Here is a 23,872-nt window from a genome sequence, read left to right as displayed (position 1 = left end):
TTGGCTTGCAATTGGAATTATCTTTTTTTTGATCTGGCTATTGATTGTGAAAACTGATAAACATCTTTTACTATTCTTTACATATTTACTATAAATACATAATAACTGATAAACATATCTTACTATCTTTTACATATTTACTAAAAGAGAATAAAAAAAAAAGACACCAGGAGAATTCGTTTATTGGAAGCACAGGGTGAGGGAGGAGCCGGGAAAGCAGAGCTGCTGGCTCAGGGGATGGGTCAGGGGATACCAGAGTTACGGGAGGGAGTCCAACACCAAGAACGTTTGAGAAACAGAACATCGACGAGACAGAGGGAAGACCCACTCCCCTGGGTTAAGCTGCTCTGGGAGCCAGGGGTGCGTGCATCCTCCCCTCCCCATCCCCAATCACTCCCCGTGACTGCTCGGCCCCCGTCAACGCAGGGAGCGCGGGACAGTGGGGGTGGCCGAGCGGTAGCAGCGGTACCCCTCTAGCGAGGCTGGGAGGAGCAGCAGGCCGCTCAGGGGGTCCTTCCGGCAACGCCCCATGGCCTCCCTGTAGCTCAGTCGCTCCTTGGAAATGGGATCTGTCAAGTCCTTCTCGTAACTAGCCTCATCTTGCAGGAGCTGGGCCAGCTCCTCGCTGATCATGCCAGAGAGCACAGCCTGCGCCACGGGGATGCGGCCGGTCTTCTTGGGGTCGATGAGCCCCCCGGTCAGGTGCTGCACCCGCAGGTGTGGGAGCACGCTTTCCTGGGGCATCCAGCCCTTCTGGACGGCCTCGCCCACCGACAGCCTCTTCTTGGTCACGGGGTCCTCAATGCCCGTGAAGGCCTTCTGTGCGTTGAGCAGCCTCTGGGTTGAGCCGCTCTCGATCAGCCCCCGCTCCACCGCCTTGTGCACGGAGTAGCGCTCCCGGCTCAGGAGGTCCACGATGCCCCCCGTAGCCGCCTGAGCCTCCAGCAGCTTCTGCCCGGTGATGGGGTCCAGCATGTTCTTGGCCACGGCCGTCTTGATGGTGCACTTGTTGTCTGTGGTCGTGTCATAGACGCCGGCGATGGGGAAGCTGTCCTCGCTAAGCCCGAGAGAGAAGCTGGGGGAGAAGAGACTGGTGCTCTGGGAGGCCGGGGAGGCGAGCGGGGACTTGGAGATGATGGCGCCGATGGAGAGGGAGGGGCAGGGCTTGGTCTCCCCGGCCACGAGCAGAGCGAATTCGCTGATGGGGAGCTGGCCATCCTTGTAGAGATGGTACTCCTCTTTGGAGATGCGCCGGCTGCGCAGGGCGGCCTCGATGGAGTACTGTTTCCCGCTCTTGCGGTCCAGGAGCACAGACTCCTCCCCGTGGGGGCCCAAGGTGGTGACCTCCTCCCAGTCACACTCGAGATCCTGCAGCTGGAGGTACTGGCTTCGGTCAATGACGCCCCTCTTGTAGGCCTCGTACGGGGACATGTCCTTCCCCGTCTCGGGCTCCAGGATGGAGATCTTGGTGGAGATGTTGGTCTCTCGTGTCTGGGTCTCCTGGTTGAGCTCCTCCCGGCTCACCTGGGTGTGGAGGTCCCGCAGGGTCCGCTCCTTCTCATAGATCCGGTCCTTCTCGCGGAGGATGGCCGACTCGAGCTGCGAGAGTTCCTGGCCCCGCTGGGCTGCCCTCTGCCGCTCGCTCTCCGTCTTCTGGCTGAGCAGCTTGGACTCCTCCTGCAGGTGCAGCACCCGCTGCTGCTTCTGCCTTTCCAGCTCCCGCAGCTCCTGCTGCAGCTGCCTGCACTCCTGGCTTGCCCGGTCCCGGGTCTTCTGGAGCTCGGCCTCCTCCCGAGCCCAGGTCCTCCCCAGCGCCTCGGCCCGCTCCACCCGCTCCCGCAGGCGCCTCACCTCCTCCTCCCGGCTCTCCCGGGCCGCGCGCTCCCGGTTGAGCGCCTCCCACACCCGGGCACGCTCTCCCTCCAGCACGGGGTCCTTCTCCACCCTGATCACTTCCTTGTAGATGGTCTTCTCCTGCAGCTTCGTCTTCTGGAGCACGTCGATCTGCACCTGAAGGTTCTTGCACTCCCGATGCACCTCGGTCGCCTGGGTCTTCTCCTGGGCCAGGTCTTGCCGGAGGGCCGCCGTGGACTTCTCCAGGTCCGGGTCCTTCTCCAGCTGGACTACCTCCTCCATGATGATCTTCTCCTGCACTGCCGGAGGCCGCTTCTCCAGCTCCTGGAGCTTCAGGGTCAGCTGCCGCAGCTCCCTCTCCACAGCCAGCTTCTTACTACGGTCCTCCCGGAAGCTGAGTCGGCCCTCGTCCTCCTGCACGGCGGCCCGCAGCTGCTGCACCTCCCGTTCCAGCTGCCGCCGCCGGCCGGCCTCCTCATCCAAGCTCTGGCTCAGCCGGCTGTGCTCCTCATGGAGCTTCGGGTCCTTCTGGGTGACCACCACCTCTTGCACCACCACCCTCTCCTCAGGCCGCCGCCTCTCCAGCAGCAGGTACTTGTTCTGCAGCTGGTGGACGGCGTCCTCGGCCGCCCGCCGCTTCTGAGTGGCCTCCCGCACCTCCTGGCGCAGCCGCTGGGCTTCCTGCTCCAGAACGGGGTCCTTCTCACGGCGCACCACCTCCTTGTTCACCGTCTTGGTCTCGACCTTGGAGCGTTCGCGCCGCCACTCGTCGCGCTCCCCCTGCAGCCGGATGAGCTGCTCCTGGGCCCGTCCACTGCCGTTGACCAGCTCATTGAGCTGGGCCTTCAGGCGGTCGATCTCCCGCAGCAGCTCGGGGTTCTTCTCGTGCCGCACCAGCTCCTGCGTCACCTCCTTGTACTCCACGGTGGGCTTCTGGGCCCGCAGCACCACCAGCTCAGAGAGCAGTCGCTCCACCTCCTGCTCCGTGCCATTCCTCTTGCGGCCAGTCTCCTGCAGCTCAGCCCGGAGCTGTGCGATCTCCCGCTCTGTCTCCGGGTCCACCCGGAAGGTCTCCTGTACGCGCTCCTGCAGATCCACCCGGGGCTTCTGCTTCTCCGCCGCGCTGTGCTTGCTGTGCAGCTCCTTCAGCTCCCTGGCCAGCACCTCGTTTTCACTCCTCTGCACCTCCAGGAGGCTCCTCAGCCTGGATGCCTCCTGGAGGAGCCTGGGGTCCTGTTCCACCTTCTTCACCTCCTTCACAATCACCTTGGGCTCCACAGTGCGGATTGCTGCCTCCAGCTCCACGACTCGAGCCTGCAGCTTGGCCACGGCATCCTCCGCCCCTTTCCGCTGGGCCACATCCTCCTGAATCTTCAGCCTCAGGGCCTGGGCTGCCTGGAGCATCTCCAGGTCCTTCTCCACCTTGACCACTTCTTTCACCACGACTGTCTCTTTCACGTTCACCTCCTTCTGCTCAAGGGCCAGCAGCTCTGCCTTCAGTGCCTCCAGCTGGGCCAAGACGGCGGTGTTCTCCTCTTGCAGGAGCTGGAGCTCACTCTTGAGCTGGGCTGCCTGGCTGTCCAGGCCGGGGTCCCTCTCGATCTGGGTGACCTCCTTGGTCAGCAGGTGAGGTTCCGTGGCCTTCCTCTGGCTCTCCAGCTGCATGACCTTCTGGGCCACTGCCTCCAGGTCTGCCTGCAGGCCAGCCCGCTTCTTGCCCTCGTCCTCCACCTGGGACTTCACCCTGGACAGGTTGCTCTCCAGCTGGGGATCCCGGTAGAACTCCACCACTTCCTTCTCCTCCAGTTTCTCCACGGGCCGCTGGGTCTTCAGCTGCAGCAACTGGCTCCTCTGCTCCTCCAGCTCACGTTGTACCTGGGCCACCCGCTTCCTCTCCTCCTCTAGCTGGGACCTCAGGGCCTCTGACTTCCTGCCCCCCCGGGCTGGGCTCTCAGACCCCTGCTGGGCGTTAGGTGTCACCTGGATGTCCTCATTGAGCTCTTTCTGCAGAGGAAGAGGGGAGAGTCCTGGGGTAAAGGGAGGAAAGGGATAAGCCCCTGCCCAAAGACCCTGACGCTGGGAAAGACTGAGGGCAGGAGGAGAAGGGGCGATAGAAGATGAGATGGCTGGATGGCATCAGCAATTCAATGGACACGAATTTGAGCCAACTCCAGGAGATGGTGAAGGACAGAGAAATCTGGCATGCTGCAGTCCGTAGGGTCACCAAGAGTCCGATATTAAGCGACTGAACAACTGAACAACAACACCCCACCCTCCTGAGATCAGGACCCTTCCCTGCTTTCTGAGACTTCCCAGTAGGTCCTGGGAGGTGGAACTGAGATCTGAGGTGTTCGAAGGTAGGATTTTTAAGAGGCTTCATCAATGCCCAGTGTGCTAGGATGTAAGGCAGTGTATAGGCTGCATTTGCACGAGAATGTGAAAGTAAGAAGGTCCTCCCTTCCCAACCTTTCCCTGCTCCCCTTCCTCCCAGGCTCCCAGAAATGGGCCTGTGCTCCTCTGGGGCATCCTGGGATACACCTCTGGGTGGGAGGAGGCTGGCCAGTTCCTTGGCCACTCACCAAGAGTCGTGGAGAGCTTCCAGCTTCTGGTCTCCCAGGGATGGAGACCTAGGTGGCCTCTTGCCCATGAGGGCTGGGTTCTGAGGCTGAAGACTGCGGGATTTTCTCCTGTCCCCACCAGGGTGCTGCCCAGGGGCTAAGCTGTGACTACACTGAGTGACATCTCCTGGTACTAACTCTGAGATGGAAACCAGCCTAGAAGGGCTGCTGGGGGAGGCAGAGAGCCGCACCTCCCTCAGGCCGCTGAGCCTGTCCCGGGGCTGAGTGTGAGCAGGTAGGAAAGTCTGCCCGGTCAACCACCCGCCCAGGCTGCCTAGGGTGGGCATCACCCCCATACCTTCTCCAGAATCTTTCTGGCAAATTCCAGCTGGTGCAGTTGCTGCTGGTGGGCAGCTGCCACCTCAGTGTAGGCCTTCGTCAGGTTCTTCTCCTGGAGAGGCCAAGGGAGGGGATGCGCCAGCGTCAGCTCCTCCCTCAGAGGCTGCAGAGCTGGCAGCCCGGGAAGGAGGAACAAAGAGCCCGGCTCACCTGGGCTTGGATGCTGTCCTGCAGGGGCGCAACTCGCGGTCTCTTGGGGGCCGATCCCACCTGGGTGGGCTCCAGGGAACCTCGGTAGGTGTCTGCCTGCAGCTCATAGTCCTGAGCAGGTGGGGAAGGACATAGACTGGCTGTCAGTGGGGGGAGCTAGGGGAGGGGTAGTCGGGGACTGGCGGAAGGAGGGAGGGGGAGGGGGAGATAAAGAGGGAGGAGCTGAAAGGACTGCTTACCTGGAGGGCCACCTGCAGGTGCTGGGAGAGGCGGGACGCCGTGGCCCTGTCCTGCTTGCGGCCCTGGATCTCCTGCAGCAGTCTCTGCCAGGGCAGGAGGGAGGGTCAGGGGACCCCCGCTCACCTGGGCTCGCCTCCAGGCCCGCGGGCAGCCAGCAGCACCCAGGGGCAGCAAGCGCTCTGTGGGAAGCTGCCTTCCACCACCCCACCCCCACCCCCGGCCGTGACCCACCACAGCCTCTGCTCGAAACATCTCACCCCCAATACACACATACTGGTCACACTACTTAGGCCTTAGGCCTGAGGCTCAGTGTCAGTTCCTTCCAGACCACTTGCCCTGACCCCATGGGTGTCCTTACAAAGGGCTCCCACAGCACTGGCTTCTCCACCAAAGCACTTATCAGCATCATGGCCTGAGACGCACTGGCCTCCCCCCAAAACTGCAGGCTGCCTGAGGGCAGGCTGTACCCAGCCCCTTTTCATTACCAGCATGTATGATGCTGGGAAAGACTGAAGGCAGGAGGAGAACGGGACAACAGAGGATGATTTGGTTGGACAGCATCACTGACTCAATGGACATGAGTCTGAACAAACCCCAGGAGATAGAGAAGGACAGGGAAGCCCGGCGTGCTGCAGTCCACGGGGTCACAAAGAGCCAGACATGGCTTAGTGACTGAGCAGCAGCAGCAGCAATAGTAAGGAGGTATGAGGAAGAGGATGCTTAGGAGTTGGTACCTCCAGGAACACAAAGCCCACTGCCCACCTCGGGCCAAACAGAGAAGGGCTGGCTGTTTTCCTAGACAAAGTGAAAGTGAAAGTGAAGTCTTTCAGTCGTGCCCAACTCTTTGGGACCCCATGGACTGTAGCCTACCAGGCTTCTCCATCCATGGAATTTTCCAGGCACGAATACTGGAGTGGGTTGCCATTTCCTTCTCCAGATCTTCCCGACCCAGGGATTGAACCCAGGTCTCCTGCATTGTAGGCAGACCCGTTACTGTCTGAGCCACCGTGGACAAAGTGTAGCATTTTGAGTGGCGGGGGTGGTGGTGAAGGAAGCAAAGCCTCTGGGGTCTGAGCTTTGAGGTCATTAAAACACTGGCCACTAGAGGGCGGGCCACATGCGCACAGGCTGCTCTCCCTGTTAGGAAGGCGGCCAGGGAACTGGGCCTGGCTTGAGGGCTCAGCTCTGGGTAAGAGGCAGGGGGAGAGGCCGGCCCACACCCCCTGCAGCCCCAGCTCCTCACCTTCTGCGCCTGCAGCTTGTAGGCGATCTGGCTGGGCCCGTCGCTGGGCCGCACCTTGTTGTGGGGCAGGCGCTCCAGCCACGCGTTCAGGTTGTCCGTGCAGTTCTTGAACTGCTGGTAGGTGAGGCCAGCATCCTGCATCATCTTCTCCCTGCAGGAGGAGGAGCAGAGGTGAGAGCGGCCCTCGGGGGGCAGGCGAGGGGTGTGCGGAGGAGGCTGGTGAGTTCCTCCGTCCCTGGGACAGGTCGGAAGGCCTGACTGACTCGCCATGCTGATCCTCTCAACTCTGGCTGGGTGGCTGGAGCCGGCCATTCAGAGATGGGCCGACACTTTGTACCAGGCACCACCTGGGAGGCTGACACCATTATCATCCCATTTTAGAGGAAAGAAGCCGAGCCTCAGAGAGGTGCGCTCACCCGTCCAAGGCCCCAAAGCTCGTCAGCCACGGCCACCACGCACTGCAGGGCTGTGCTGTGAGCCCCAGCAGCCCGGCCACTCACCGCAGGTCCAACTGGTCCCCCACGGCGTGGTAGCGGTCGGTGAGGGCCCGCACCTGGCGCTGCTGGTGAGGCAGGTCTTTGCAGAACTCGCAGAAATTGTTCTGCAGTGCGCTGCACATATGCTCGACAGCCTTCAGCTGGCGGTGTAGCCCGAGCACACAGGCCTGCTGCTCCAGCAGCTCCCTCCGCCGGCGCTGAGGCAGGAGGGGACACAACGTACCCTTGTGGTTCGGTTGGATGCCAGGCCCACCCTCCACTTACCCCCCAGCTCCTGGGTCAGCCTGCACCCCCACTCCTGCCAGGAGGCCGCCCAGCCCCTCACCTTCAGCTCGCTGACCCTCTCCTGCAGTGCGCCCGGGCCTGCGGGGATGGGGGCCTCCTGTGCCAGGGCAGACTCGAAGCCTCGGATGACCTTGTCTGCATCCCGGATCTGCCGTTCCAGACCCAGGGCGGCCTTGGCTCTGTCACAAGAGGAGGCCCAGGGTCGGACACCTCCTTGGCCGCACCCCCGAGGCCTTGCCCAGCGGCCCCCACCTCCAGAGCACTCACTTCTCCCCGTAGAGGCTGCAGAGAACCTGCACATCCCTGTATTTGTTCTTGACGCTGTTGAGGACCACGGGCAGATGCAGGGCAGCGGGCCCTGAGGGCTGCCCCGACAGAAACGCCTCACACTTCTGCTGGGCCGCCTCCTTCTCTGCTCCCAGGCTCTGCAGCCGCTGGGCCGTGCCCTGGGGTGCATCAGGGGTCTCAGGATCTCTGGTTCTGGGCAGGTGGCTTCCATCCAGCCCTCCCGCTATGTCAACCTAACTCTGCTTGCGAGGCCTCCAAAATGTGGTATGGACACGCTCGGGCTCAGTTTCCAGGTAGATGACCATAGGCGGGTCAACCTCTCTGACCCTCAGTCTCCTCATCTACAAATGCTTGATGGGAGGATGAAATGAGACCCTGTGAGTCAGGAGCTGCCGCCCACCTTGGTCTTCACGTCACTGTCCTGTTCTCAAAAGCTTCAGTTCCCTGCCCCCTCCCCCCAGTCAAGCAGCAAAGCCCTAGCTCCACCCACTTGGGATTATGATTTTGTCAATTCTTTTATCAGTTATTCACTCGTCGATTCCCTGATCCATTAGTGCTGGCTCCACACCACATATTGCCCACCTTCCAGGCTAACTGGACCCCCAACACCTCTGATGTGGAAGAGGACCTTCAAAACCCAAGGACCGGGGACTTCCCTGGCAGTCCAGTGGTTAAGACACTGCGCTTCCCCTGCAGAAGGCATGGGTTCGCTCCCTGGTCGGGGAAATAAGGTCCTGCCCAGGGTAGTGGTAACCTGGGCCCAGCATGGGCAGAGGTATTGTCCAGGCTGTCACCCCACAGTGCCTCCTTCTGCCACTCCTCCTTCCTTGCCTGGCCCCCCAGGACCCCAGCTGAAACACCTCTCCCACCTCTGGAGCCCTGCCTCCCCTGGTCGGGCCCCTGACCAAGCTAAAACACCCCAGAACGTGGCGGAGTGAAGAAGACCGAGGTGCACAATCTTGAACAACATGCTTCACATTTTAAAAGCCAAATCCAAACAATATATCTGAGTAGAAACCGGTTTGGAAGGACACAACCCAAACTTCTCCCCCCGACCCCCCACCCCCGGGTGTGGGGAAGGGGTGGCTTTCACCGCTAGCATTTCTGAGTCCTTCTGTGACCGCGTTTACACCCCTGCACTCTCTCCAGGGAGGCTCCCCGTCAGCCACCCCGGAGATACCGCCCCTAGGATGCTGCAAGCCCATTTTCAGGGATGAGGAAACCAAGGCCCAGAGAGGTTAAGCGAATTGCCCAGAGTCACAGAGCAGGTCAGGTGAAGAGCCAGGATGGGAAGGAGCCTGAGGGAGCCCTGGACTGTCTGCTCACTTCTTCCACCTCGGGGGCCTGCGGCTGCCCCCACAGCTGCCTCCCCAGGGCTGGACCATTTTTTATCCCAGCTGCCCTGGCTCACCCACCTGGTGGTTCTGGATGCGGCCCTCGAGGTCCTCGAGTGGTGTGGTGCGGCTCAGCGGGGCCCGTGCCCAAGCCAGCAGCTGCTTCTCTATCTGCCCCAGGTCCTCCTCCAGCCGGGTCATCTGTGTCAGGAGCTTCTGGGCCTGTGGGTCGGGTGGGCCCGAGCTGCTTGGAGCTGGGGGAAGAGAGTGCCTCTGAGGGTCCAGGGCCTGCCTCGTGTCTGCCTGCCTGCCTGCCTGCTGGGCCCCTCCATGAGCCCCCGCAGAGGGTCCCATGTGGGGGAGGGTGGTGGGCAGGGCCTCACTGAGGGAGGGACATCAGGCTTGCCAACCCAGGGAATGGAACCCCCAGATCAGAGCCTTTAATTCAGGGTCACCCCCTGCCCGTGGCAGCCCCTGGGTGACCAGAGTAGGCATCTACTCCTATTTCAACAACGCCTCCCTCTTTCCCTGGCCATCCCTCAGTACCCTGCTGGCTGGGCCGTAAGGGCTCCTTGGCACTGGCCTTCAGGCGGCTCTGGACTGCGGTCAGTTTCTGCTTCAGTGCCTGCAGCTCCGAGGCAAGCCTGGAACAAGGGGGCGGTCAGAGAAGGACATTCCTCCATGCTCTCCCCCAGCCCCCGCAGTCACACATTTAGGCAAAGGGCAGGCGACGGCCTCAAACCGCAGGGCCTGGTCTGGGTGGGTCCAGAGCCTGCCTCCTGCCCCCCCTGGGTCCCCAGGAGGACCCACCCGGAGGCCCTGGCCACGGCTTCAGGGTCCGGAGCTGGGATGCAGAAGCAGGCGGCTGGGGCCCGCTTGGGCTCGCCTGCCTGGCCCTGGACCACCCAGGTGTGTGGGTCAGTGTTGTCCACCAGTGTATACTGCTCACCCCGCAGCAGCTGCACCTGTTGGGGCACGGAGGGGGCGGGGAGGTGGGGGAGGGGCCATGCAGGCCTAGGGGCCAGGCTGGAGAAGGGATCGAGGCCCAGCAGAGGCCAGTAGGGTAGGGGCTAGGGACGGGGCCAGGGAGGGACAGGAAGTGCCGGGGTCAGGACAGGGACGGGCCAGGGGCTGGACAGGGCTTGGAGCGGGTGGTGCTGGAGCAGGGGTGGGGCAGGGCATTGGCTGGAGTGGGTAAGAGGGGGCAGGGGAGGGAGAGGGTGGCAGGGGTGGGGCAGGTGGGCCCGGAGGATCCGAGTGGAGACTGTACTTCTCCTGAGTCCCAGTCACAGATGCTGTCCACACGCAGGGGCTGCAGGGGCAGGTTCCTTCTCTGGGGCAGAGGGGCCACCCCCTGGCTTTGCAGCTGCAGGTCCTTGAGAGTCTTTTCGGCCATGGTCAGCTGCTTCTCCTCTGCCTGCAGTGACCCAGGCAGTGGAGGCTCAGACCAACCCACCTGTGCCCCCCAGGAGGGCCAGGAAGGGGTCCTGGCCGTCATGAAGACAGGGTCTCTTAGTCAGCAACGTAAAGCGAGCCCCTCCCCAGGCACCCAGGATCCTAGAGTCTGCTGGTTGGGGTGGGGCAGGTGGCTGCCCAGCAACCAACCCCCAGGCCAGCAGAGTGGGAGCTGGAGGGGTGTCGGAGCTCTTCTGGGCAGTCCCTGCCACACTGTGTGTGCATGCGTGCGAAGTCACTTCATCGTGTCTGACTCTGTGTGACCCCGTGGACTGTAGCGTGCCATGCTCCTCTGTCCACGGGATTCTCCAGGCAAGAATACTGGAGTAGGTTGCCATGCCCTCCTCCAAGGGATCATCCCCACCCAGGGATCAAACCCACATCTCTTATGTCTCCTGCATTGGCAAGCAGGAGGGCTTCCCTGGTGGCTCAGCTGGTAAAGAATCTGCCTGCAATACGGGAGACCTGGGTTCCATCCCTGGGTTGGGAAGATCCCCTGGAGAAGGAAAAGGCTACCCACTCCACTGTTCTGGCCTGGAGAATTCCATGGACTGTATAGTCCTTGGGGTCACGAAGAGTCAGACACGACTGAGTGACTTTCACTTTCTTTACCACTAGCGCCACCTGGGAAGCCCTGTCACGTTACAGGCGAGGAAACTGAGATCCAGAGGTGGGAAGGGCTTGCAGCTGACAGACCAGGCTCCTCCAGCTGCAGTGAAGCCCCTCCTCCTGCCCTCAGGGCAGGGGATCCAGGCAGGACTAAGCACCCTGGAGGCATGAGGCCCAGACACCCAGGCCCGCCCGGTGCCCAGGAGCGGCTACGGGGAGGGGCCGGGGGCCATCTCACCTCCAGCTGCCGCAGCATCTCCATTAGAGCACCAGGTGGGCCCTCCGGGGCAGGGCTGTACTGGCTGTCCAGGCTGGAGTTGAGCTTTGCCAGGGTCTGGCTGACAGAATCCGCCTCTTCCTGGAACTGAGGTCGGTGGGTGGTCAGGGGCGGAGCTGGGGCACTCACTGCCCACCACCCTGCAAACCAGCTAAACCCAAACTGGCTGAACCCAAAGTGCCACTCGCCGTCGGCCTTTCTACCCAGGCAGTGGGACCTTCCAACTGAAGCGCTCGGCAAATCAGGTATTTGGGGGTCACTGAACTTAATTTCTTTTAGTGTCGTAAAACACGTTGTTTTTTGTCCTTCCTGCACAGATGACGGGCAGTGCCCCTCCTGGAGGACTCGCTCCAGCACCTGGAGTCCTGGCTGGGATCCAGGGGTGGGTGCCCAGGGCGTCTCTGAGCAGAAGCTACGCGTGTGCTTTAAAGAGACAGCCCACAGTTGGGTGACACCACGGGATTCTCCTCAGTGGATGTGCTAACGTATAGTGGATATATAGGAAAATGTCCTTAATAAAAAAGAAAAAAGGGAAAACTTTTGGCTTCTTTTTTCCTCAAAGTCTATAAACCATTTTACTTGGAAACTACCAAAAAAACCCCAAAAAAAGTCCCACTGGGCATTCCCTGGCGGCCCAGTGCTTAGGTCTCAGCACTTTCACTGCCATGGACCTGGGTTCAATCCCTGTTGGGGAACTATGATCTCACAAGCTGTGTGGTACAGCCAAAAAAAAAAAGTCCCCATTGTGGATATATATTTTTAATTTTTTTTGTTTTCAAAACAACCAAAAATTGTCTTTTTATAGACAGGACTGTTGTCTATTATAGTCTGTTATATCAATGTTTCTCAACCCTTGTTTCATTATTGAACCTTCTAAGGAGCTTTAAAAAAATTTTTTTTTTTTAAATTAATTTACTTATCTGGCTGTGTGGGTCTTAGTTGTACATGTGGGATCTTTAGTTGCAGCGTTAGAACTCTTACTTGCATGAGACATAGTTCCCTGATCAGAAAGTCAACCCCCGGCCCCCTGCATTGGGAGTGCAGAGTCTTAACTGCTGGGGCACCAGAGACGTACCTTTGAGTAACTTTTCCCTTTTTTTGTCCTTACTTTCCCCATCATTGACATGAAATGTTAATATCACAGATATTCTGTATATCATTTACATATGCATATTTGTGATTTATTTTTTATGAAAAAAAAAAGTTCTTTTTTTTTCACTTTCAAGAACAAACATTCACACCCCCAGGAGTGACGTCACCCTGTCGCGAATTCGTGGGTGACATTGTTTTCCTCTGGGACCCAGTCACAACGATGCACCTCTGTCGTTTTTATGAGGTGCCTTGGCCCCCGAGATGCGCATCGTGCCTTCCCACCCGGCCCTGCCCAGCCCCGCCCGGCTCACCCTGCGGTAGTCCTCCACGTGCTGCAGCTGGCTCTCCTGGCAGATGCAAAGGTTCAGGAAGTTCTGCCACTCCACCTTTAGGGCCTCCTGGTGGGCCTGGGGGCAGCAGTGTGGAGCTCTCAGACGCGCCCGACCTCGTCCGTCCACCCGCCCACCCACTCAGCTGGCCCTGCCCACTGCCCCTGCTGGCCCGGCCTGGTCTCCCCAGCCTCCCCGGGAAGCTCCCTGACCTAGAGCCCCCAAGGCAGCGGGGAGTGTCCGGCCCTTGCACCTGGATGGGCCCCACGGCCGGATGCCCGAGCTCCACCATGCGCTCCCCGTCGTCCTCCAGCTGGTTCACGCGCTGCTCCTGGCTCAGCAGCTCGTGCTGCTTGAAGTGCTGGGAGAGGATCAAGGCGGGGGCGCTGGCGGTGAGGACCAGGCCGGCCTTGTCCCCCCACCCCACCCCCACCCGCCCCCGCTGACCTCGTACTCCCTCCGCACGCCCGCGGGGTCGGCCAGGTGGTCGCTCCAGTCTTGCTGGAGGATGCGCTGCTGCTGCTGGGCCAGGGCGTTCAGCTGGCGCGTGCAGCCCTGCAGGTGCGTGTACAGGCTGCCCAGACTCTGCCCTCGCCACGAGGCCGCCTTCTGCCCTCGGATGTGGGGAGAGAGGCACCGTCAGGCTGCGCCCAGGAAGGCTGGCCTCGTCAACGGTGCAGGCAGCCCACCCAGCCCGCCCTGGGGCTCACCAGGAGGTCCCGGTATTGGCTCCGGATGGTGGCCGCGTCCTGTCTCGACCAAGGTGGAGAAAACACAGGCCCAGTGAGAGATGAGGTGCAGGGGAGAACGCACCCCACATCCCTGAGCCTCCCCTGCCCCTCCTCCATCCCTAGTCCCCGAGGACCAGCCAGACCTCGCTCAGGCTCTGATGGGAGAAAGGGAACCAGGGCTGGGGCCAAACAGGGGCGGGTGTCGGACGGCTCACCCACCGGCCCTACAAGGGTCCGCAGCTGCTGCCCGTAGGCCTCGATCTCCTTCTGCAGGATATTGTGTTCGGCGACCTGCTGCTCCAGCTCCGCCATGCCCGGCCCGTACTGGCCCTCGCAGACCTGCTTCTGCAGAAGAGCTGGCCACTCAGCTCTGCCGCAGGGCCTGGGGTGGGGAGCCCTGCACGCACCCAGCATCCCCCTCCACCCAGCATCCCCATCAGCAGGGGATGGAGCTGGTCATTTGGGCAGAAGGTGGACAGGCCAGGCGCTGCCTGGGTGAATGGCTGCAGCTCACCCTGGGGCATGTGCTAAGTCACTTCAGTCGTGTCCGACTCTGTGCAACCCCAGGGACTGTAGCCGGCCAGGCTCCTCTGTCCATGGAATTCTCCAGGCAAGAATACTGGAGTGGGTTGCCATGTCCTTCTCCAGGGGATCTTCCCGACCCAGGGACTGAACCTGTATCTCTTATGTCTCCTGCACTGGCAGGCGGGTTCTTTACCTCTAGCCCACATGGGACACCCTGGGGAACATGCTAGTCTCCAGTGACCCTGGCTGAGGCCTCAGGGTCACGTGACTGTGGATCCTGAATCCCACTGGTCCCCAGTCTCAAGGCTCAGCTCTGAAAATCTCCCTGCTCTGCCCTGCCTCCTGCCTGACACCTGCAGCCTGGCTCCTGAGCCTGCACACACCCTGCCCTGTCCATGCCCTCCCCTGTCCCTCCAAAGAGTTGGACACGACTGAGCGACTGAACTGAACTCTCCCTTCATTGTCATCACGGCACCCCTTCTGTCGTGACAGCAAAGCACAGTTCCTCACCTGGTGTTCCGGGGGCCCTTGACCTGGTTCTCCCTCCCTGCCCAGAAAAGACGTTTTTCCATCACACCGCAGGCTTCCTCCAGGCAGGAGCCTCTGTTCCTTTTTTCTGAAATATCCTTTCCTCACCACTTCACCTCATCCCAACCGAGCTCTCCCACCTGCAGGAAGCCCTCCATGATTGCACGGTCTCTTCTGCCCCCTCCCTTTTCAGAGACCCAGCCCCCACCCAGGTCCAAGGATGCATCAGCCCCTGCCGAAACGCAGCCCTGTGTCGCCCTCTGATGGCTGCTGGGTGACCCCTGACCTGCTTCTGCTCCAGCACCCTTGCCCAGTCGACCCTGGGCCCCACATCGGGCGGCAGCACCATCTTCTCGTACAGGGCGCGGTACTCGGCGCACTCCTGGGTCACCCGCTCGTGCAGCTGCTTGATGCTGCCAAGGAAGTGGCCAGCAGGTCGGAGCCGGGTCTGGGGCTCCCCCGGGACCCCCGGCGCCTCCATTCTGGACCCCCAGCTCTTGCTGCTGCCACCCCCTGCCCCACACTCACTCCTTCTCGATCTCCTCGGCCTGTGGGTGCTTGAGCCGCTGGGCCTTGTCCACATCCAGGAAGAGGTCTTTCAGCAGCACCTCGGCCTCCTTCAGGCTGCGGCCCACCTCCTGCCGGTGCTGCAGGGCCTGGCGCTGCTCACTGTGCTGCCGGTCCTGAGGCAGGGAAGGCATCCTTGCTGCTCGAGCCCCCCTGCCATCCCAGGGACCCTGGCCAACCTTGGCGCCCACACCGGGAGAGAGCGAAGTGTGAGCACCAGTGAGGCGGACTCAGGGACACAGGGGAGGTCCTCTGACCCCCCTGCAGGAACCAATCACGGAGGCCTTCCTGCAGGTGGGAGGGCTTTGGGGGATGGGGTGAAGTGGTGAGGACAGCACATTTCAGAAAAAAGGAACAGATGTTCCTGCCTAGAGAAAGCCTGGGGAGAAATGGAAAATGGGGTTTACTGAGCAGGTAGGCAGAACCAGGTCAAGGGCCCCCGGAACATCAGGTGAAGAGCTCTGCTTTGACGTCACTATAGAAGGGGTGCCATGATGACGATGAAGGGACAGGGGAGGGCATGGCGGTGGGAACCCACCAGAGAAGGTGTGCCAAGCCCTCGCTTCCACTGTGTTTGGGGAGTGACCAGGGAAGGACAGGACCGTCTGTGTATCTTTACCAAGGCGAGTGGGCACCTCTGGGACCACCAGGCATGGCAACAAGTCTCTCACGCCCCCACACCCTGCCATCTTCCCCAGCTTCACCTGCTGCAGCTTCTTCTGGGTCTCCAGAATGTCCCTCTCCACCTGGTCGGCGTTGGCCTGCATGCGGGAGATCAGCAGGGCCAGCTCCTGAGTGGCAGCTCTGATGAGGGGTGGAGACAGAGGGCAGCCTGGTTGGCAAAGTTCCCTGTTTCCCTTGGGCAGAGGTCTGCCCACCTAGGTGGGATCCCCTGCCTGCACCCGCCCTGTCCTGCCCTACAGCTGAGCTCAGTGGCCTAGGAGGGTGGAGTCAAGACCTGGGGAGCCCTGGCCTCTCGGTAGGAATCTCTGTGAGCTACACAGTCCTGGGCAGGGGAGCTCTGCCTTCAGTGAGGGTTCAGAAAATGAGGGTCCTGAGTGTGGGTGGCACTGTGGAGCTGCCATCTCCCCCCATCAAGGAAGTGCCTCCCAACCCCACCCTGCTCTCTGCTGCTGCTTCAGGCTGGAGGGGAGGCAGCCCGCAGGGGAGCACATGACTCACTGGCTCAGCCCCTAATACCTGAGGCGGACAGCTGGATCCTGGGAGGGCTGGGTGAGCTGGCTGGGGGCAGGGGAACAGCACCAAGTCCCCCGGCTCAGCTTCCTCCCACGCCAGCCCCGTCCCCCTCCACTGCCCCAGGCTTTGCAGGGCCTGCCCGGGATTAGCAAGCTTGCAGAGGAGACACACAGCACCCGGTGGGGGAGGTGGGCCATGAGATTGCCAGGGAACCCCAACACTTTCCAGATTCGGGGGTTCAGAGCCCAAGCTTGGACCTGACTCGCTCCAGGTGGCACAGCCAGGAGGAGCAGAGGATGAGCCTGAACCGGGGTCCTTTCCCAGGGCCGTCTCCCAGCCTCTACAGCGTGCCAGCTGTGGGCTCCAGCTCACTCTCTGGGGCCTAGAGGGGCAAGCAGACCTAATAAGAATGTGGTCTAAGCCTCAGGAGCACAGCACCCTGTGAGGTCACCGTCCCTGCGGAGGGATGGCAACACGGGCTGGGCCTTGAACCAGGGGTCCAAGGAGAAGCCCCCTCCAAGCAGAAGGGCTGTGCCACAAAGAGACAGTCTGAAAGAACTCTGACCAGCAGCCTGGCTTTTATCTTCCTCTATCCCTGCAGCTGTGTGGTCTTGGGCAAGTTACTTAACCTCTCTGGGCCTAAGGCTCCTCACCTAGAGGCCAACGCTCTAGTATATCCACCTCCTCACCGTGTGACTGTGAAGAAAACTAGCGTCCTGTCAGCTCCCGTTAAGTGCTTGTTTTTACTCCTCTAAAGGGATCTGAAGGCTGGGACCTGTCCATTCTGTTTACGATGGCATCCGCAGGGCCTAGAGCAGCCCCAGCACACAGTAGGTGCTCCATAAATAGGCACACAGTAGGTGCTCCATAAATATGTGCTGAACAAATGGACTGCACGGGAGGGGACTGATGTGCCCTCCTGGGGCCGCCGCCCGAGGACAGGGCTGAGGGGAAGGAGATGACCGGGAGCCGCCCTGGGGCTGGGAGCTCCAGGTCCGGAATCCTGGGAGGGCTGCTCCCGCCGGGAGGAGCCCACTCCGCCCTGGGCAGGGCCCAAGCCCCAGGGGGGACAGGTCACTCCAGTGAGAGTCTTAGCCACCATCTTTCCTGTCCGCCCAGAAGCCCAGCCTGTGTCCTCGCCCTGATCCCTATCGGGTGCTGGGCCTTTCATCTCGGCCCCCACCTTCACACCCAGGACCCCGGGCGAACTGCTGCCTCCACCTAGCAGAGGGGGCTGACAGCCAGTGAGTGGAAGAAGGCTGCCCGAGCCTGTCTGCAGAGCGTGGGGCTCTGGGAGGGGGCGGCGGGCTGGGGACCCTGCAGAGAGCTGGGTGAACTGAGGAAGGCTCTGAGACATCCGTGGGCCCCTACTGCTTCCCCATAGCACCCCTCCACACACCCACCCGGTGAAGGAATCATCTCATCTCCATAACAAAGCTCTCGAGGCCCAAGGTGCCAGCCGGTGGGGAAAGCCGCAGCCTGGACCTGGAGCAGCACAGCCCCGCCTCCCTGCCTCTGGGCACTCTGCAGCCCACCTCTTGGCTTCTCTGGCCTCAATCCTTCTGCCCACCCTGTGCCCAGGTCCCATGGGTCATCTCAGGATAAGTGGAGCCTAGAGGGCAGAGCCGTGGGTGGAGAGCCGTGCCCTCCAGCCTCCTCACCTCCCAGCAGAGGAGGAAAGCTCAGGCCCCTGCCTAGCATGTCTGTAGAGCCCTCAGGCTGCACCCCCCAGAACATGGGGAGCTCCAGGCCATGCCTGGGCCCCTGCCAGGGCTGGACCTGGGCCTGGGCCAGGAAGAGAGTCCACCCCCAGGCTCTTTAGCCTCAGGACACCAAATGCCAGCGCTGGGCTGGTCCCCGGCTCTGGCCGGCTGCCTCCAGGTGGCTGGAGCCCCTGGGTCTGGAGCCATCCTGGCTCCGGCCCCCACCCCCGGCCGCGCTCACCTGCTGTGCTTGTTGGGGGACCCCTTGGGGGAGCCTTTGGCCGGGGAGCCCTTGGGGGACCCCTTCCCCTGAGAGCTTTTGCTCAACCCCTTGAACATGGTCCTGAAGGCAGGCGCAGGCTCGGGCTGGGCTCGGCCGGCGAGGGCGGGTGGGCGGCGGGCAGTGGGCAGCGGGCGTGCGTCTTCGCTGGCTGCTCAGCTGGGCTCTGGCGAGGTGGGGCGGCTGGGCACCAGGCGGGCAGTTTCTGGGCGGGTCCTCCCTGCAGGTGAGGCGGTGAGGGGGCCAGGGCTGCGCACATGCACCCCCACTCCCCACACCACACTCTTGCCTGCTCCTGCACAACCAGTTTGGGAGGAAAGGGTACAGCCCAGAGGGCGGGGCGCCTGAGCCTGCCTGAGTCTCAGAGAAGGTTCAGACTTGTTACACCCAACGCCCAGAGCCAGAGGGAGCCAGCCGTGATCACGCCCAGACGGGGAAATAGCCGGGCCCAGGGGAGACAGGGCTCCAGACAGACGGACGCGCGTGTGCACACGCAGGCTCAGAGATCGAGGCCGGGCTTTAGAGCTCGGGGTTAATGAACACCTCCAGCCCACACCCTGCTATCAGGCACACCTCTTCACCCAGGACTCTCCACCGGGGGGCTGCTCCCTGCCAGCTCAGGGTGGGCGGAGGGACCCCGGGCTCTCTGCTCACCCCCAGGGCGTCCGGGTCTCTGCTCTGTGTCCTCTACTGACGGGGTGGGGCAGCCAGGGGGCATTCTCCCTGGACCACCGGCACAAGTACCTTTGAAACGTGGACACCACCCAGCCAGCTCCCTGGAGCCCCACCCACCGCGCTGCAGAACGCTTCTCCTGGCCGGCTGGCTCTCCCATCTGTCTGTGGCTCCCGGGCCAGATGCAGTCAGATGTGCATTGCTGGGATCCTCAGAGAGTTGCAGACCAGCTCTAGAGGGGCCGGGACTCCCCCAAGGGCCCCAGCACCCAGCCTTCGGGTGCTGCTGAGTCCAGGGTCTGGCGGAGCCTCCCGGGAACCCACTGCTTTTTAAAAAATAATTTTGTTTATTTTTGGCTGTGCTGGTTTTCATTGCCACCTGACTTTTCTCTAGTTGCGGCGAGCGGGGGCTATTCTGTTGTGGTGGGCTAGTTGCTCTGAGGCATGTGGGATCTTCCCGGACTAGGGATGGGGTCTATGTCTCCTGCGTTGGCAGGTGGATTCTTCACCACTGGGCCACCAGGGAAGCCCTGGGAACCCACTGTTACTTGGGTTTCCTACCTGCCTCTCCTCCTTCCCCAAAGTGGCCCCTGGTGGCTTTTCTGGAGTCGGATGGAGTGTCCAACAGCAGTGCCTGTTTACTGGTCTTTTCTTCCCAGTGAGGGCCAGGGAGGTCATCTTGGTAGCTGCCTTCTCCCACAGCGGCCTCCAGGGTCTTCAAGAAAGGCGTGGGTTCCTTGTCTCCAGGCATTCGTTTCACTGGCCCAGCTCAAGTCACTCCTAAAAATCTGGAGACATTCCCTGGAACCATTGCAGTTTCGGTGGAAGGAGGGTTTGAGGGGGAGCAAGGTGAGGGGAGGGAGGCAGACAGGCTGGGTTAGGATCATTAGGGCATCCTGGCAGGCCCAGCTGAGGGCAGAAGACATCTAGAGAACAGACAAGGGGCCCAGCAGACTGGGGAGACCAGGGACAGAGGCCACGTGCCCCCAGGGGCAGGAAAGGCCTGAGTCTCTTTGGGCTGCATCTCGAGAATAATTGAATTGAATTTGGCCCTGGAGAAGGGACAGGAGTCACCCATCCTGGAGGTGGGGAGGAGTGGCTGACAGTGGTGGTGGGGGTGGGGAGAGGAGCAGGAGGCCTTGACCCAACAGGGAAGTGTTGGGCTGGCCAAAACATTCGTTTGGGTTTTCCCATACCATCTTATGGAATAGAACAGGGACGTAGCAACAGGGAAGCAGAGTGGTTTCCAGGGTTCTTCTCCCAGCTGAGTGTGATGGTGAGACGGAGCCAGAGAAGGAAGGCTGGGCCCGGAGGCCACTGACCCTCTGCCCTAGCTCCATGTTAGTTCCGGGTGACAATTGTCTTCTAACCATTCGTTGCATACCTGTCATTTTCTGTTCTCAGAAAGGGGCCCATTTGTTGAAATGACTTTCGGGCTCAGGACCCAGTCCAATGACTGGCTTCTTATAGCAAACCCGAGAGTCGGCTCACGTCCTCATCTCTAAGGTCAGGCAAGTGACAGCAATATCCCAGGAGAGCCAAGACAGATGACAGCAGCCCTCAGCCCACTCCTGTTTCCCTGAGAACTCCAGGCCCTTTCTTGGGAGGGGGTGGTCATTGGATTCCCCAGGGGAGAATGGCTAGACTCCAGCGCCAGGAATGGAGGCATCCAATGGAGGCCCCGCTGGAGGCTGAATTCTGGAACGTTAGAGCTTTGCCTCCTCTCTGCAGAAGCACCCCACCCCCAGCCCCGGAAATAAATGAGTATCACAGAGGACCCTCACATGCCCGAGATTAAGATGAACTGATTCACTGCAAGAAAACCAAGAGCTGAATCCCTGGCGTGACTGTCTAACATCAGGTCAAATCAGAGCGCAGCTCCCAGATGGGGCTGGCATGCAGGAGGCAGGAGCAGCCAGGTCTCCAAGGTGGTTGTCACTACAGGATGGTCCTCTTCAAAGGAGCCCTGGCCCCCAAGACTAGGGCATCGGAGAAAGGATGGAGGCCAAGAAAGATGCAGGCTCTTCAACATCTGAGAAAAAAATTTAGAAGGCTGGGAGGGGACCGACAGCCTCGGTGGCCACCTGTGCTGTCCCAGCCCCTGTCACTCTTGAGCCCTTGAAATGAGCCCACTCTGAACAGAGATGCTGTAAGTACAAAATTCACGCCAGACTTCAAAGACGTAGTATGAAAAGAGGATGTAAAATATCTCAATAGTGCTTTAGATTGTCAAAGTGTTAGTGTCCTACTCTTTGCGACCCCGTGGACCCCACCAGGCTCCTCTGTCCATGGAATTCTCCAGGCAAGAATACTGGACTGGGTTGCCATGCCCTCCTCCAGCGAATCTTCCTGACCCAGGGATCAAACCTGTGTCTCCTGCATTGCAGGCAGATTCTTTACTGTCTGAGCCACTGGGGAAGCGGAGTTTCATACTGATTACACATCAAAGTGATCTTTTGGATATATTGTGTTAAATGAAACATTATTTTAAAAAACTGATTTTACCTATTGCTTTTTATTTTTTGGTTTATAAACAGCTGAAATTTATTGCTTCCAGCTCTGCAGGTGGGATGTCTGAGGTCTGAGCGCCAGTGTGGTCAGTGAGGGCACTCTTCAGGGTCACGGATTCCCATGTTTTCCTCACATAGGGGAAGGGGTGTTGCTATTTTTATTTAACGTGGCTACTAGAAAATGTAAAATTAAAGATAAGACTTGCATCTGTGGCTGACATTATAATTCTATCAGACAGCTCTGACCCAGAAGCCGGACTGGGTGCCCTGTTTCAGCCTTCCTGGGCCTCACTTCCATAGCATCTTCTCCTTCGGAACCAGGCAGGAAGCCCAGGACCTGGCTTCCCATCCTGCCCCTGAGGCCTTCCCCTCGCCTGGCACGTGCTTCTCCCTCTGCGGACTGAGATGTTTGGGATCAATGGATCCTCAACCTCCCTCCAGCACTGTGACTTTTGTTTCTCCCTTAAGTTTATTTATTTGGCTGCGTCGGGTCTTAGTTGAAGCAAGCGGGATCTTCGGTCTCCACTGGCGCATGGGGGATCTTTAGTTGCAGCATGTAGGATCTAGTTCCCCGACCAGGGATCAAAGTCAGCATTGGGAGTGCGGAGTCTTAGCCAGTGGACCACCAGGGAAGGCCCTTCAGCGCTGTGACTCTGAGCAGCAGCTTACTCACATGCCCCAGCCTGGCGCTTCCAGGAAAGCCACGTGGGCTACTCACAGCTCGTGGGGCCCAAGGCCCAAGCCGTGGGGTGATTAGAGCTGAAAGCGGTGCGGCTCCCAGCTGGGAACCGGCCACATGTACACGCAGCTAGGCAACAGGGTGGCAGCCTGGATGCTGTGCTAGGGTGGCTGGCTTAGGCTGCCCACTCGCTCCTCCCACTCCAGGGGTCCTGCAGGGAGGGGCAGTCTGCTCCCTGCTGCTCCCTGCGGAAGCAACTTGCCGACTTTGCCCTGGGAACCATAACCTGTCAGGCTTCCATATCTCCCAGATCAGGACAAGCTTGGCCATCTCAGGAAATGGCCCTCTGTTTATGTTTGTACAGAGCTCTGCTAGCAGACCCTTGGAGCCGAGCTGGCTGGTAACACTTCCTTGGCCAGCTGAGGAGTAGAGGCGCCTTCACCGACTGGGTGGAGGGGATGAGGGCTGGGGGTGGGGACCAGTCCTGGGCCTCCTCCTGTCTGCAGGAGCTGGGGGAGGTAGAGGCTGAGGCCCCAGGAATCCACCAGGCGGTTTGGAGGAGGCTCTCTTGGCTGCAAGTCTGCCCAGCAAGTCTGATAAAAAGGAATGCCGAAGACTGGCCTGGAGAGAAGCAGGTGACCATGGCTTGCCCAACTAGAGCAGGGAGGGCAGAAAAAGGAGCTGGTCATTCCATCTGGGCCTTTTATAGGGAGAATCTAGAGGCAGCAACTCCAACAAACCCAGCCCCGCCCATGTTGAGAGAACAGGGTTTCCCGTACCAGACGGTGAGACGGAGAGCACAGAAAGGACCTCAGGGGTCCTCAGGTCCCGAGCTGGCTGGGAGGGCAAGGCCAAGGATGCTTTGGCGGTCTGCCCCTCCCGGGAAGCGATTCCCTTCCCCAGCCTCGGGTCACAGTAGCTCCAGTTCCCCCGTGGACCCGTGCTGGTACAGCCCACACTTCCCGGCCACAGCAGCAGCCTGCTGCACAAGCCATGCCCACCTTCTGGAAGTCTGCAGCTTGCCTACACTCACTGCGGGGCCTCCAGGTCTCCCCAAGCTGCCCAGGGGCTCTGGGCATTTCTGTCACCCTGAAGACAATGAGGAGCCTTAACAGCCAGGTCTGGGGATATGCAGCCCTATTGTGGAGTTCAGGTTTAATGGAGGTGGCTTAGCCGTGTCCCTCACAAGTTCCTTGATGGCTTAGAATCTGCCTGCAATACGGGAGACCTGGGTTTGATCCCCTGGTCGGGAAGATCCCCTGGAGAAGGGAATGGCAACCCACTCCAGTATTCTCTAGAATGGAGAATTATTCCATGGACAGAGGAGCCTGGCGGGCTAGAGTCCATGAGGTCACAAAGAATCGGACACGACTGGGTGACACACACACACACACACACATTCACAAGGTCAACAGTGCATGCACACGGGCACGCACGCACACACACTCACTCTCTCTCTCTCTCTCTCTCTCTCGATAGGCCAACAGCCCACCCCAGCAGCTGGGGAGAGTTATACTGTCTGAACTAAAGCAGCCGGGGTTCAGATGTACCAAGTTGCATCTCAATAGTCTCAGGAAGAAAGATTTATAAAACAAACAAAAAAAAAGGAAGAACTATTAAGTCTTTAGAGCTGAAGGGTAAGACTTCCTAATCAGTCTTTATTACCAGGAAATTGGAAAGCACACCGCGCAGCTCACTCACCTGTTGTCCTAATGATGTCGCTGAGACCTCACAAGACTCAGCCCCTGGGGGGGAAGAGGAAGAAGGTGGTGGGGCCTGCCAAGAGTGGAGAAGGCGGCTGTGAGTGTGCGGGCCCCACCAACTCCGTGCACAGAAGCCTGGACCCTGGGCTTAGACGGTATGGCTACAG

General features: G+C 60.3%; 1 protein-coding gene across 1 annotated transcript; it reads right to left on the bottom strand.

The window, feature by feature from the left end:
* Window positions 1–166: 166 nt before the first annotated feature.
* EVPL (envoplakin) lies at window positions 167–18,512 on the bottom strand. The gene is made up of 22 exons (XM_019982470.2): window positions 18,103–18,512; window positions 15,666–15,765; window positions 14,923–15,077; window positions 14,681–14,807; window positions 13,561–13,686; window positions 13,321–13,359; window positions 13,058–13,219; window positions 12,864–12,971; window positions 12,593–12,688; window positions 11,151–11,276; window positions 10,119–10,265; window positions 9,659–9,813; window positions 9,395–9,492; window positions 8,930–9,102; window positions 7,494–7,672; window positions 7,267–7,405; window positions 6,945–7,138; window positions 6,445–6,595; window positions 5,201–5,284; window positions 4,962–5,072; window positions 4,771–4,863; window positions 167–3,858 (listed from the first exon to the last, which is right to left on the bottom strand). Exons 1-22 carry the CDS (start codon window positions 18,198–18,200, stop codon window positions 418–420), a joined length of 6,102 nt encoding a protein of 2,033 aa, XP_019838029.2. The 5' UTR covers window positions 18,201–18,512; the 3' UTR covers window positions 167–417.
* Between the last annotated feature and the right edge of the window lie 5,360 nt (window positions 18,513–23,872).

The sequence above is a fragment of the Bos indicus genome, chromosome 19 (assembly GCF_029378745.1).
Source record: "Bos indicus isolate NIAB-ARS_2022 breed Sahiwal x Tharparkar chromosome 19, NIAB-ARS_B.indTharparkar_mat_pri_1.0, whole genome shotgun sequence".
NCBI classification, from domain to species: Eukaryota; Metazoa; Chordata; class Mammalia; order Artiodactyla; family Bovidae; genus Bos; species Bos indicus.
This window is presented reverse-complemented; position numbering and strand designations above follow the sequence as displayed.

Excerpts from the sequence above, each read along its gene's own strand:
- EVPL (XM_019982470.2), bottom strand. The coding sequence starts at position 18,200 with ATGTTCAAGGGGTTGAGCAAAAGCTCTCAGGGGAAGGGGTCCCCCAAG. Across the intron at positions 14,808-14,922 it reads GCCGAGGAGATCGAGAAGGA|CATCAAGCAGCTGCACGAGC; the intron begins GTGAGTGTGGGG and ends CTTCCTTGGCAG. Across the intron at positions 12,972-13,057 it reads GCGTGCGGAGGGAGTACGAG|CACTTCAAGCAGCACGAGCT; the intron begins GTCAGCGGGGGC and ends ATCCTCTCCCAG.